At 34.5% G+C, this 12755-nt stretch overlaps 1 protein-coding gene across 3 annotated transcripts in view; it reads left to right on the top strand.

Moving 5' to 3' along the window:
* Window positions 1-12755, top strand: part of COG5 (component of oligomeric golgi complex 5) — a 326514-nt gene that overhangs the window by 271863 nt on the left and 41896 nt on the right. For all 3 annotated transcript variants that reach the window (XM_081079882.1, XM_081079884.1, XM_081079883.1), the window contains 2 exons: window positions 10938-11048; window positions 12593-12655. In XM_081079882.1, coding sequence (XP_080936008.1) covers window positions 10938-11048; window positions 12593-12655 — 174 coding nt within the window. The remainder of the gene's footprint in view (window positions 1-10937; window positions 11049-12592; window positions 12656-12755) is intronic.

Genomic DNA, 12755 nt, shown 5'->3' with positions numbered 1-12755 from the left:
AACTATTGTCTGTGTCTATGAGTTTTTGTTTCTCATTTGTTTGTCTTGTTCTTTTGTTGTCTTTGGTTTATATACCACATATCAGTGAAATCATATGGTTCTCTGCTTTTTCTGTCTGACTTATTTCACGTAGCATTATACTTGTTTTTCAATTTATGCCTTTCAGTTAGCTCTATTTCAATTTTTATCATATGCAAGTTCTTAACAGAAGAAATAATTTAACACCCAAGGAGACTGATCATACTGATTGGGGCTAAGGAGGCAGGTACAAGTGGCTTAAAAGTCTGGTAGCTGTTGGAGCAATCTGTATTCTGGACATCGATCATACAGTCACAAAGTGGCACCTTCAACCCACAGCTTTTAGTTTTCAGGACTGTGCTTCTTCAACTACATGCCTAAATTCCTGAACACTGAAAGGCTAGAGACTTACTCAGTGCTTTTGCCTTCCTAAATTTCCTGTGACCCAATCTAATATACTAGAGACGGTGACCTTAATTCTAGATCATTCCAGTTCTTACAATGCATGTATATAGGAAGGGCTTTGGCCTTCACTCTGAGTGAGAGGGAAGCCATTTGTTGGTGTAACAAAGAAGGAGGAAATCTAACTCGAAAGGAAAGATTGAATAGCAAGAAGTAATAGTAAGCACAAATAATTGATAAACATGTAGGTAAATCTAAGCCTTAATTGAATAAAATAAGAAATAATAGTGACTAATTGGTGACATGTAAACAAGACAGAACTGAAATACAGGTGCACATTAAAGTTTAAAGTGAGGAAGAAATAAGGAATTTTAAAGCATTCTGAAATACTTGTATGGTTCAGGAGGGCTACAAAGCCACATAGATACTTTGACTTAAGTTGAGTATGAATTTTAACAATTAAATTATGACCACTGAGAGCACAGAAATAGAATACATAACTTCTAAATGAATTAATGGGAAAAGGAGTAAAAAGAGAAAAAAGTACCAATTCAGTAAAGGCTGATAAGTAAACAATAAAAATAAGCATACACACACACATAAAAGTTCATACTAAGATGGATTCCAAATACATCATTGATTACGATAAATGTAAATAGACTAAACTGGCCACTGATATTTCTCAGTTTGGATAGACTTAATTAACTAAATTTAGCTTTCTGTGATTTTACCTCAAACATAAGAACATTAGGTTGGCGCAAAAGTAATTGCAGTTTCTGCAATTTTTTTCCAACCTTTTAAACCACGGTTACTTTTGCAGCCACCTAATATAAAAGATGAAAATAAATGAATGGAGAAAAAATGTTTCAGGCACATACTAATTAAACAAAAGCTGATGTAACTATATTAACCTCAGAAAAAGACTATAAGGCAAAAAGCTTTCTTACTGTTGAGGGTAGGAGGTATCACAAAATGAGAAAAGGAATACGTTCACTAGGAAGATACAGGAATTGTGATGCACCTTACAGCACAGCCTTAGACAAATAAAATGTGTAGAATTTCAGAGAGACATTGACAAACCCACTATCGAAATGGGTGCTTGTTGGGGTTAAAGGGGTTGATCAGGCCCCAGGAGAATGAGGCTCTTTAGAACCACCTGCTGGAGACAGGTGGTTCCAACAAAAGATTCAAAAGATTCATGTATAAGGAGAGCCTCATCAGCTTGGCATTCAATAATGTAAAATTGTTAGTGTTAGTTATTAAGACGTTAGTTAAATTGAAATTTATCTTTAGACTATATATAACTTGTTTGCTATGAAAATGAATAATGCATACAAGATTGTAGGTTTAATTACATTAGAATTCACATCTCTAAAACTGTGAAAGTACTAGTCTATGTACAAATATATAAACTACTAGAAATAGTAGTTTACTTAGGCCTTAGTAGTAGTAGCTAACTTAGGTTAGTAGTAGCTAACTTAGGCCTTAATTTTAATTTTTCTGTATCCCAGAGGGTAATAAAACCTTTCAATTCTTTTGCAAATTCTTTGCTTTGAAATTTAGTCTGTACTACACCCAAGTTACCCTAATTCAAAGAGGATTTATTCTCTGTACTTTATGTATATGTGAAGAGTTTTGCTATTGATTAATAAATCAGTCATAGCATTCATTATTGAAAAATGGGAAAGCTCGGTATACCTGACAGTGAATAGTTCTTTCTTTTTCACAGAATTAAAAGTATACAGACTTGTGAGTCTGAATTTAATTAACAAGACCAGGGTTTAGGAGCTAGTGATTGGCTGTGGGTAGGTGGAAATTCCATCTGTTGTTCAAAAGCATAAGGACCTTTGAAGAAAATAAAGTAAAAGCTCTAAATGATCCATTCTTAGCAAATCGTGTTTACCTTCCCCACCCCCTGTAGTTGCCGAATCCCTTGCGCCAGGTGGGGGTTTTTGATTTAAAGGACAGAAACATGGGGAAGATGCAGAAAGGTTAAGGAGAAAGGATGGTCTGAGCATTCCAGCTTTGAATGGCAAGCTGTATTTTATTCCTGGATGCTGATCTTGCTCATCTCTCATGTAGAAACAAGATTTAATTTTGTTTCCAGCTTTTTGGTTACATGTTAACTCTTCCAAAGGGAACCCATCTCAAGCTGTCATCTCTCTGAAAACAGATTTGTGTGAAGGTTTAGTTTGATGTCAGGATGTAATGTTACCATTGAATCTATTCTATGATTGAATGGGTACCTGTTCTTAGTTTTGAGATAAATGGATATGTAGTAACACCTCTTTCTTTTTTTATCAAGTAGTCAAACACTTGGCAAATTCAACAGTCTGAAATATAAGTAAGAACTAGGAAGGAAATAAAAAACCCCATCTGAACTGCTAGAATATACACTTAGCTCATGGGAAAATCTCCCAGGTTTCATGCAGTTAGTTCTCTAGACTCCCACTTTAAAGCAAGTTAGACCAAGATGAGGGGCGATAGGAGATCAAAAAGAGAAAACCTTAGGAATATTAAAAGGCTTGGAACATCACCAGAATTTAAATAAAAAGAAAACACAAGATTTCAAAAGATACAGTAACCTAAGGCTGTTTAATGAGTGAAGGGGCAGGCAGTCATACATACCCTACTGAGCTCTGATAGAGTCACTTTAAAAAAAAAATGTAATAGCACAAAAACACTGGTCATTATAATGCTTCTGGACATATACAATGGTTAATTTAACTAGAATTTGCCTTCTTAAAGTACATGATCTATGTACCGTATTTATGAAACCAGAAGTGTGTCATGCACTATAGAAAGATTTTCTTGAAAATATTTTCTGATAGTTTTAGCCCCTAAGACAGTTTCATTTGTCAGGAAGGTTTAGTTAGGTTGAAATGCCAGGGAATTGAAGGATTTGTCTTTTGTTGTGCATTTGCAGAAACGTGCTCTGCTCTGGATTCCAAATACAATGCAATTTCTAATGTATTACAAACTATATTTATTATTAGGAATGTTTCATAATTTGTGAGTGTATATGTGTGTATGTGCCTTTACATTTTTATAGGATAATTGGTGTATTTTAATAAGCTAAATGATATTTAATTTTAATTCTTTTTTCCTTTACTTGAACCATGTAATCTATGATGAAAGCATTTGATAAGTAAATATACAAGGTGTGATCAAAAAATATGGTGAATGTTTAAATAAAAACTTTATTACAGCAAAAGACACATTCCGATCAATCCCCCTCAAAACACTCCCCATCGCTTCAAACACACTTATCCCGTCATGCTTGCCACTTTCTGAAGCAGTTCTGGAAGTCCTCACAGAAGAGTGTGAGTGTCTTTACTTCATCCTTCATCATGACAATGCTGTGTCACATATCGCTTCTGGTACGGCAATTTCTGTCCAATAAAAACATTACGGTGTGTCCTCATCCACCTTATTCACCAGATCTGGCACCATGCGACTTCTGGCTCTTCCCCAAAGTCAAAATGACCATGAAAGTAAAACGATTTGATCAGTTCAGGACACTAAATAAAGCAGCCATGACAGCGCAACTAAAGACACTCACGGAAGAGGACTTCCAGAACTGCTTCAGAAAGTGGCAAGAACAATAGGATAAAGTGTGTCTGAAGGGAGGGGGAGTATTTTGAAGGGATTAATGGCAATGTGTCTTTTACTATAATAATTTTTAAAATTTAAACATTCATCGCATTTTTAGATCACACCTCATAAATAAAAATCAATTATTTTTACGTGTGTCACAGATTAGTAAATCAAAAGAGGTTATCTTTCCCAAAACTTTCTTTTGGGCAAGTAAACAGTAACCAAAGTTTATTTTCTCATGTTACCTTAAATCTTTTAGGAATGGAGATTGTACATCTTTCATTTTTATAGTGGATGACATTTCTAAGTGTAATCTACAAGTGAGCCTTGTATATACTTTGTGGAATCTGCAGTGCCCTTTGCTAGTATTTTAGTAACTTTCTTCATGTAATGCTTCATACTATTTTAACATTTTTGCATTCCAGTCTTTTTGTGAGAGCAAAGTGCTTCATGGATTAATCTGCTTTTTAAAAAAAACAACACTGTAACATAAGGAGCTCTCCCATTGTTTACTGGTTCCATCCTATGAATTGCCTAATTTACCTAACTATTCTCTTATTCTTAGACATGTAGGTTTTTCCAGCTTCTCTGTTTTATAAACGGCATTATCTTGTGCGTATAACTTTATTATTTTCTTAGGATACATTTCTAATAGCGGAATATATGAGGATACAGCAGTTTTAAAACTCTTGGATTATGTTGCTCATTAGCATCTTCTGACCTAGAAAACATTTAGATGACCCATAGATACACTTAGAATTATTAGACCGTGTGTCCAGAGAAACTGATATGACATAGATCAGAAATTGCAAATAGATTCTTTCCCATGTCAAGTCTGCCTGAAGCACTGTGCTGTGAGACCATCACAGGGCCACCGCTGATTACTGATGTCTTCTGTGTGTGTGAAGGGGGAGTGACAATCTGAGATCCAAATATTTGCCTTTTCTACTTCTCATTAAAATAATAACAACAATAACACTTAGACTTTTTGTGTGTGTGTTTTTTTTTTCCTGTGAATCCAAAAATTAGATAGACAGCATGTATTGATATAACTATAACTAAAGGGTCATCAAAATTTATTTCAGAGTTTTTGTTAAAAATATCTGGTTTAATTATAAAAATGTTTTGACTTGTTTTTAGAGAAGCATTGGTAGATTAGTATACATTTCACTGTTCTGCTCTAAACTTATGAAATTCTAATACGTGCCTTTTTCTCATTTGTTTTATGTATGCTTGCAAAGAAATATTTAGAAGAATTATGAACAAATCCACATAAAAAGAAGTTATTCTGTAGATTTGACATTTCCTTGGCAGTAATAGAAATTATAGATTAATAGAACACTAGTAGTATTTCCATACTGTAGTATTTCCATTGATTCAGTAATTCAGAACCAATCCATAATGTACTTTCTTGTTCTTTTTAGACATTCTTCTGTGTCCCCAACTTTATAATTCCCCAGAAGTGGTTTTAAGTAGATATTCTGAATAGTAATTTAAAGCTGTCATCCCATTCACCTGTCGACTTGCCAGTTTCCTTTTACTTCGAGCCCTTAGCTGTGATGTTAGGGAGATCTTGGTCATTTCCTCTACAAATTAATGATATAAAAACAATCCTCATGTTAATTATGTGGTTTATCATTGTTTCAAGGATTCAGTCTCAGCTGTTTCTCATGCATTGAATTCACATGGTGTTCCCAGTGAGCAGATGTACAGAGTTAGACTTTCTGAAAAATATTTTTTTTAGACAGTTAAACTTAAAAAGAATAACATGTCTTGTCATTCACACTTGGGAACCATTTTAATTATTATTGAGGGTTTGTTAACCTTTTATTTCCCTTTCCTACTGTGTGTGTGTGTGTGTGTGTGTGTGTGTGTGTGTGTGTGTGTGTGTCTGGTTTTTAAAACTTGAATGCAACTACGCAACTCTTTTGGTTCTGACATCTTTCTATTAAATAGTGTAACATGATTCTCCAGTATGTACATTTCTCGTAGTTTAGAATCAATGTTGAATCTCTTATTGTTCCCACCTTTCTAGTCCTATAGTTCCTAATGCTGTACAGCCAAAACTGTATTTGCACCTGCATATAATTTTTTTCATCTCAAATAAAGTAGACTTTCGATATGTAACTTTGAGGCACCATTCCTCTGAGTGACTGCCCTTCAGTCATTCAGCAGATGCCTAATGAATATTTTCTACTTTAAGCCTTGCCGAGTAAGTACATGGATTAGGGAAAAGTCAATTTGAAGGAGTTCAGATGAAGGAAATAGCTTGAAACAAAGTTAAAATGGTTCAAAGCAGGAGGAAGATTGTGAATACACATAAATACACATAGTCAGAGAGTGCCTACTCGGTGTAAGATGCTTTGTTACCACACCCAAAGGAGCCAGAATTCACTCTGTAACTCCAGGCAGCTTGAGTGTCTTTGGTTCTGATTCCTCAGTCCTTAGATTTCCTCTAATCTGTGCCTTTGGTCCCTAGCCGGTGCTGAAATAGGCTGGAACTTAGAGGAGTGGGTCGTAGGGATAAGGACCAAGCAAAGAATAAGTGAGAATAAAAAATGAGAACAAGGCATAGAATTGTCTAGAGATGAACTTGTACCTAACATTGTTGAGGTATTTTACAGTTTGCAAAACATACTTTTGTATCAGCCGTGTTACTAGTTCCATGATAGAGATGAAATTGAAGCCACAAGTTACTCAGCCAGCAAATGGTAGGGACAAGTCTGTTTAGAATCCTAAGTCGAGTGTTTATTTTATTGCAGACATCCTGGGAACAACAGGAGGATAGGTAAAATGAACCGATAAGTTCATACAGTATAATACCACACGACAATAAAAAGGGACAAACATGGGTGAGAACCAAAAGCCTTATGCTTAGTATAAGAAGCTTTACACGCAGGTACATGAAATTACTTTATATAAAGGTACAGAATAGGCAGAACTAATCAGTGGGGTGAAGTCATTGGTAACAAATATACTGATGTCTCAAGTTATTTTGAGGTGCATCAAAAACATAAAACAGGTAGAGGGGTGGACAGCATATGCAAGTATTGTAAAATCTATAGGTGGTCAATGTATGAGAGTTCACTGTGTAAGTCTTTCAAGTGTTTGTAATAAAATGTTAGGAAAATTAGATTATGCATTACTTTCAGTGTTTTGAAAAACAATATATATGAGCAAAAGTAAAAATCTTTTCCCCAAGAAGAATGCAGTGGCAGAAGTGGCCGGTAAAAGAGTAAATTGTCTTTGGAACTTGTTAGACATGCTTTCCATATTGGCTATGAATGTAGCCACACTTAACGCCAAGGCTAATCACATCAGAACCGTGGGTGCTGACTGTGCAGTGATAAAGGACCCTCTGGAGTGATGTGTTAGCTGCACAAGCCAAACCGTTCACCTAATCTCATTCAGCTGGGCACTGAATGTCTACAGTTCATTATACCTGAATTTTACCTTAAAAGGACAATAACTATAAATACTAAATTCTAGTTAATTATATGCATGCTTAAGTGTTTAGGAGTGATGTTTACTGATGTCTGCAATTATTTTGAAACGAATCAAAAATACAAAATGAGTGAAAGGATGGATAGATATGTGATACAAAACAAATTGTAAACTATTAGTTGTGAAATACAGGTTATCAGCAAATGAGGGTTCACTGTACAGTTCTTGAGCTTGTGACTAAGAGTCACAGGTTAAAATGACTCTAGACAACTGACTAAGAGTCCTGGGTATTGGAAGGATCGTCTGTAGAAATGCTGAGTTAATCAGGAGCTACTTCAGGAGTACGTAACCGTGATGACCTAATGCCCAGATCGTGGTCTCAAATACCACTTCCCGCTAAAAGGAACCAGAACTCCTAGGAGACATGGTAGGTTCCAGGTGAAAACATGAAATCAATGTAAATTTATGAAGAGCGTATCCCAATTCTTAGGAAATACACACTGAAATATTTGGGGGTAAAGGGCCATAATGTATATATGATTCAGAAAAAAATTATGTAGATGTGTATGAGAGGAGGGAAGGAGACGGAATACAAATAATAGGGCAAGTTATAAAAATGTTGCTAGATAAATCTGGGTAAAGTATATATGAGTGTTCCTTGCGCTGTTTTTATTTTTGTACTATTTTGTAAATTTAAAATTTTTTCTCCTAAAAAGATTATGTCAGGAGTGGTGTTGGAGAGAGACACGGGGAGATCCCCTCAGCTAAGATTATATTCTGTACTGTAAAACCAGCATACGCAGATTAAGTTTACATTCATCTAGTGTCATATTTTTCACTTTGATACTTAAATTTTAGTCCTTGTCTTTGGCGTAGCGATATTTAATTTTCAGTTCTTTCGTATTATCAATGTTTTGCTCATAATGTTTTCTTCATATAACTTTGTACATCTGTTTAATTTAGCCATCTTATCTCAACCTTTGTAAGTAGTCTTGAGGTCTGGGGATTCCTCTTTCTATACTTTTTTTTTAAAAAGACTTTTATTAAAATATAATCTGCCCATTTAAAATGTACAGTTCAATTGGTTTTAGTATATTCACCATCGAACTTGTAACATTTTATCACCCCAACAAGAAACCTGTCCATTAGCAGTCACTCCCCATTTACCCGCTCCCCCAACCTGCCCCTTTATCACTAAACTGCTTTTTGTCTCTGAATTTGCTTAGTCTGTATTTTCATATAAATGTAATCATTTAATACGTGGCCTTTTGGGACTGGCTTGTTTTACTTAGCATGTTTTCAAGGTTCATCCATGTTGTAGCAAGTATCAGAACTTCATTCCATTTTTTTTTGTCTGAGGAATGTTCCATTGTATGGATATGCTACATATTATTTATCCATTCATTTAGTCATCAGTTGGTTGATGTGGGGTTTTTTATTCCTTCATTTTTTGGCTATTATGCTATGGCATAATGCTGCTGTGAACATTTGTGTTCAGGTTTTTATGTGAACATGTGTTATTTCTCTTGTGTATATAACTAGGAGTGCAATTGCTGGGTATTTGTCATCTGCGTTTATCTTTGAGGAATGGTCAGACTGTTTTCTAAAGCAGCTACTCCGTTTTATATTCCCACTAGCAGTGTATGAGAGTTCCGGTTTCTTCACATCCTGGCCAACATTTGTTACAATCTGTCTTTTTGGTTATAGCATCCCAAAGATTGTGCAATTGGTCACCTTTCTATTCCTTCAAAACCTAAAACTATGATCAGTCCTCAGTAATAAAATGACCTCCACCCTTTTCTAGCAGTGAGCCTGTCTCTTCATGAAATACAGAATACATAAAATAAATGGAAATAAGATTAACATAAGAATTCTTTCCCTTTCCCCTTTCTTTGGCAGTTCTTCAAAATCGTTTGGAGAGAATCTCAAAAGAAGTAAGAGAGATTAGATTTTTAAAAATTGTACATCTAGAACTTATAACTTTTACATGCCCGTTATGGACAGCTATGTATTTCGCCTCTGAGCCTGAGTCCGCCATAACCATTGATGCTACTGACCATTGCTGCCTTGGTCTCGAAAGTGGCTCATTCAGGTGCCTTGCCCACCATCTGCTTTCTCCTGGGAGCTCAGAGCTTCTATTAGTATTAGAGTTTACCACACCCTAAGTTACATTGGATTCTGTGGGCTCTTCTGAGAGTTTCACCATTAACTTTTCGCATAGTTTCTATAAGAAAACTACGGCTTTTTTCAGACCACCAATTTACAAATGATCATTTAGAATACAGCTCGATTGCAAGTTGGTGACTAGACTATGTCCATGAGTAAAGGTGAAGTAAATTGGGGTTATTTAACCTGATGCCAGAAAAATCTTATGTTGTTTTAATAATCATCATCATGAGTTGTAACTTCAGCAGAGGATTATTCCCTTTATTTTAATTTTTAATGTTCTTAAACTGTATTTTATTACCACAATTAGGAATTGATAAAGTGGGGATTGAGTTTAATTTTGAAAATGTGTGTGTGTGTGTTGACAAAAGGAAAATAGAAAAAATAGTATTTCTTTCTCTCACATTTAATTTGACTCACTATAAGAAAGGGGAGATAGTCTTAGGAACTCAGCTCAAAGGCCAGTTTTTCTTACGTATAAAATCTGCCTCCACATTCATAGAGTTACTTGCATCATGTATTTATTTATTTATTTATTTTGTCTTCATCAAGTTTAATTTATCTTTATGTAATAATTGTTAATAGAATACTGGATGAAAATCTGATCAGTATGAGAGTGGTTTATATGTGGGTTTTTTTTCCTTAAATGGAACTACAACAGTTTTAGATTATAATACTCAGTAAAACATTCCATGTCCTCCTCCCTAAAACTCATGTGTTTAGAAGTAAATTAAAGGTCAGGTCAGGAGTAGAAAGTTCTTAATACCACTTCTAATCATCCATACACAGTATAATATTCGGAAACTTTTTAAAAAAAGTTTTAATCTACAAAAAATAAAAGTAGTATCCTCTTTTCACCACTCATTTAATTGGAATATTATGATGGCTGTCAAATGTACATAGAATGTAGGTTTATTTTTATTCTTTCCTCTCTCCCGTTCTCCCTTCTCCCCTCCCTCCCTATTCCTCTTTTGCTCCCTCCCTCCCTCCCCCTCTTCTCTCTCTGTTTCCTCTTTCTGTGTTTTTTTTCGGATGACAGTTACCAGACAGTATTCCCTAGGAGTACTATGCTGATGTACTGGGCCTTTGAGTCCCACTGGCCTCAGGGCCCTCCGCTATGATGTATGGGTGCAGGACGTGCCTTCTGTGCAAGACTAATTACAGTGAGGCCGCTGTATCCATGTGTCACCTCTACAGAGGCCCAAAGTCCAACACTGGGGCTGAATAGTTCCAGTTCACATTATTTTGGTCAGGGGGCATCCATTTCCCCCCCAGTGAAATAATGAATTTTTGTGCTGATTTCTTAACAGCTCTCCACACAGGGAGATGCAAGTCAGGTGATTGGGCCTCTGACTGACGGTCAGAGAAGAAACGTGGCAGTGGTGAACTCACTGTTTAAGTTGCACCAGTCGATGACAAAGGTAACCTTTATGTTTATTACCATTCAATTCTGTGGACCTAATTTCAAGTTCTTCTTTTTCCTCTTTTCAAATTTAGACAACTTACTAATTATTCAAGTTTTGCAAAAGCATATAATGAAAACATGATTGTCAAATAAACTGAGGAATTAACTCTTTTTTCACAATCTTTGACCCTGGCCTTTATTATTTGTGTGACTTGTTGTCTATACATTTGGTTTAAAACACATGAACTATAGATTCTCAAATTTGGTGGGTATAATCAAATTTATTGAACAATTGATTTAAAGGTAAATCATCTGTGTTTCATACCTGTTAAAAAGCATAATTTGATATCATGTGGGTGGTAGTAAATTTTAGCAAAGCTAATGACAGAGTAAGAAGTCTTAAGCCTTCCAACATCTCAGAAAGGTTCTATTTTTGCACAAAAAAGGGGGGAGCTGCATAACAGCAATGAATTTTTATGATGTAATCACTGATGAATACCTGCAAGTAGAGAATATGTATTCTTTTTGCCTTTTTAAAAAATGACTGAACTTTACTGGTTTGCCTTCATATATTATTTCTAAGATGAACTGTATTCATAATTACTGGGCAAACACTTTCACCCCATCTTTGATTTTTGAGTAGCTTGTGTTTATTCTCTATAAATCATTTTCAAAATATTTAGTAAATAGGAAGATAAATGTTTAGAAATTTGAAGGAAGCTAAAGGTTAGGTGACATTCTTAAAAACCTGACCTCTATCTAACATGAGCTTTAATATGAGAGATTATATTTTAGAATAATTATATGACTATTATTCAGTAACTTAAAAATTTTAACAAGTCTTTTTGATCAATGAGGGGTTTCCAAAAATGTACATTTCACACACTAAACAAAAAATATTTTGAAGTGTTAACAGGTAAATCTCAGAAAAGTAAATAACAAACAAAATTAAAAAATAAATAATATATTTTCCATTTTCTTTAATAATTACTCTAAAGCCCCACAAGTAATGAAAGGTTGTGTTTATTTAGCCTGATTTAAATGTCTTTATTGATAATTTCAGAATTTTCATAATGTTTGTATTGATTTGTAAAAAGGGAAATGTTTGCCATTTGTATTTTAAAGACTTGTTGAAAATTACAGTCAACCTAGAAAAGTGGATTTTTTTAAAAGAACTTCATAAATAAAGCTTTAGATCGACCTTTTCAAGTTAAAACTTTATCATTAAAACCTATGTAAAGTGAATAAAGGAAAGCTAGCTCTTAGAATCTTAAGGTTTTGATTATTCGAAGTATCTATTTGCTTTATATAGGCAAGTATTTTTCAACCTATCTTAACTAATAATTAGCAATGAGTTTTTAAAACATTTATGAGACATTACTCTAAAGTAATGATACTGTTTTATATGTGGCTTGTGGAAACAGCTTTATCATGTTATGATCAAAATTAGTAAATGACTTGGAATTATATAATAAATGCAAGAATCCAGCTTCCTTGTAAAAATAGAAAAAAAAGAAATGATTTAAGCAAAACTGTAATTGGGTCAAAACCTTTTTTTAGGTGGTTTCCAGTCAGAGCTCATTCCCACCAGCAGCTGAGCAAACTATAACTTCAGCCCTAACGGTAAAAGAATTTAATCTTGGATTCTATACATCAAAGTGGGTTTTAGAATTATTTGTTTGAATGAATGGGAGATACCACATTTTAAAAATAATTCAGAATA

The sequence above is a fragment of the Rhinolophus hipposideros genome (genome assembly GCF_964194185.1).
Source record: "Rhinolophus hipposideros genome assembly, chromosome: 18".
Lineage (NCBI taxonomy): Eukaryota > Metazoa > Chordata > Mammalia > Chiroptera > Rhinolophidae > Rhinolophus > Rhinolophus hipposideros.
The sequence above is the reverse complement of the archived record's forward strand: the minus strand, read 5'-3'. Positions and strand labels throughout refer to the sequence as shown.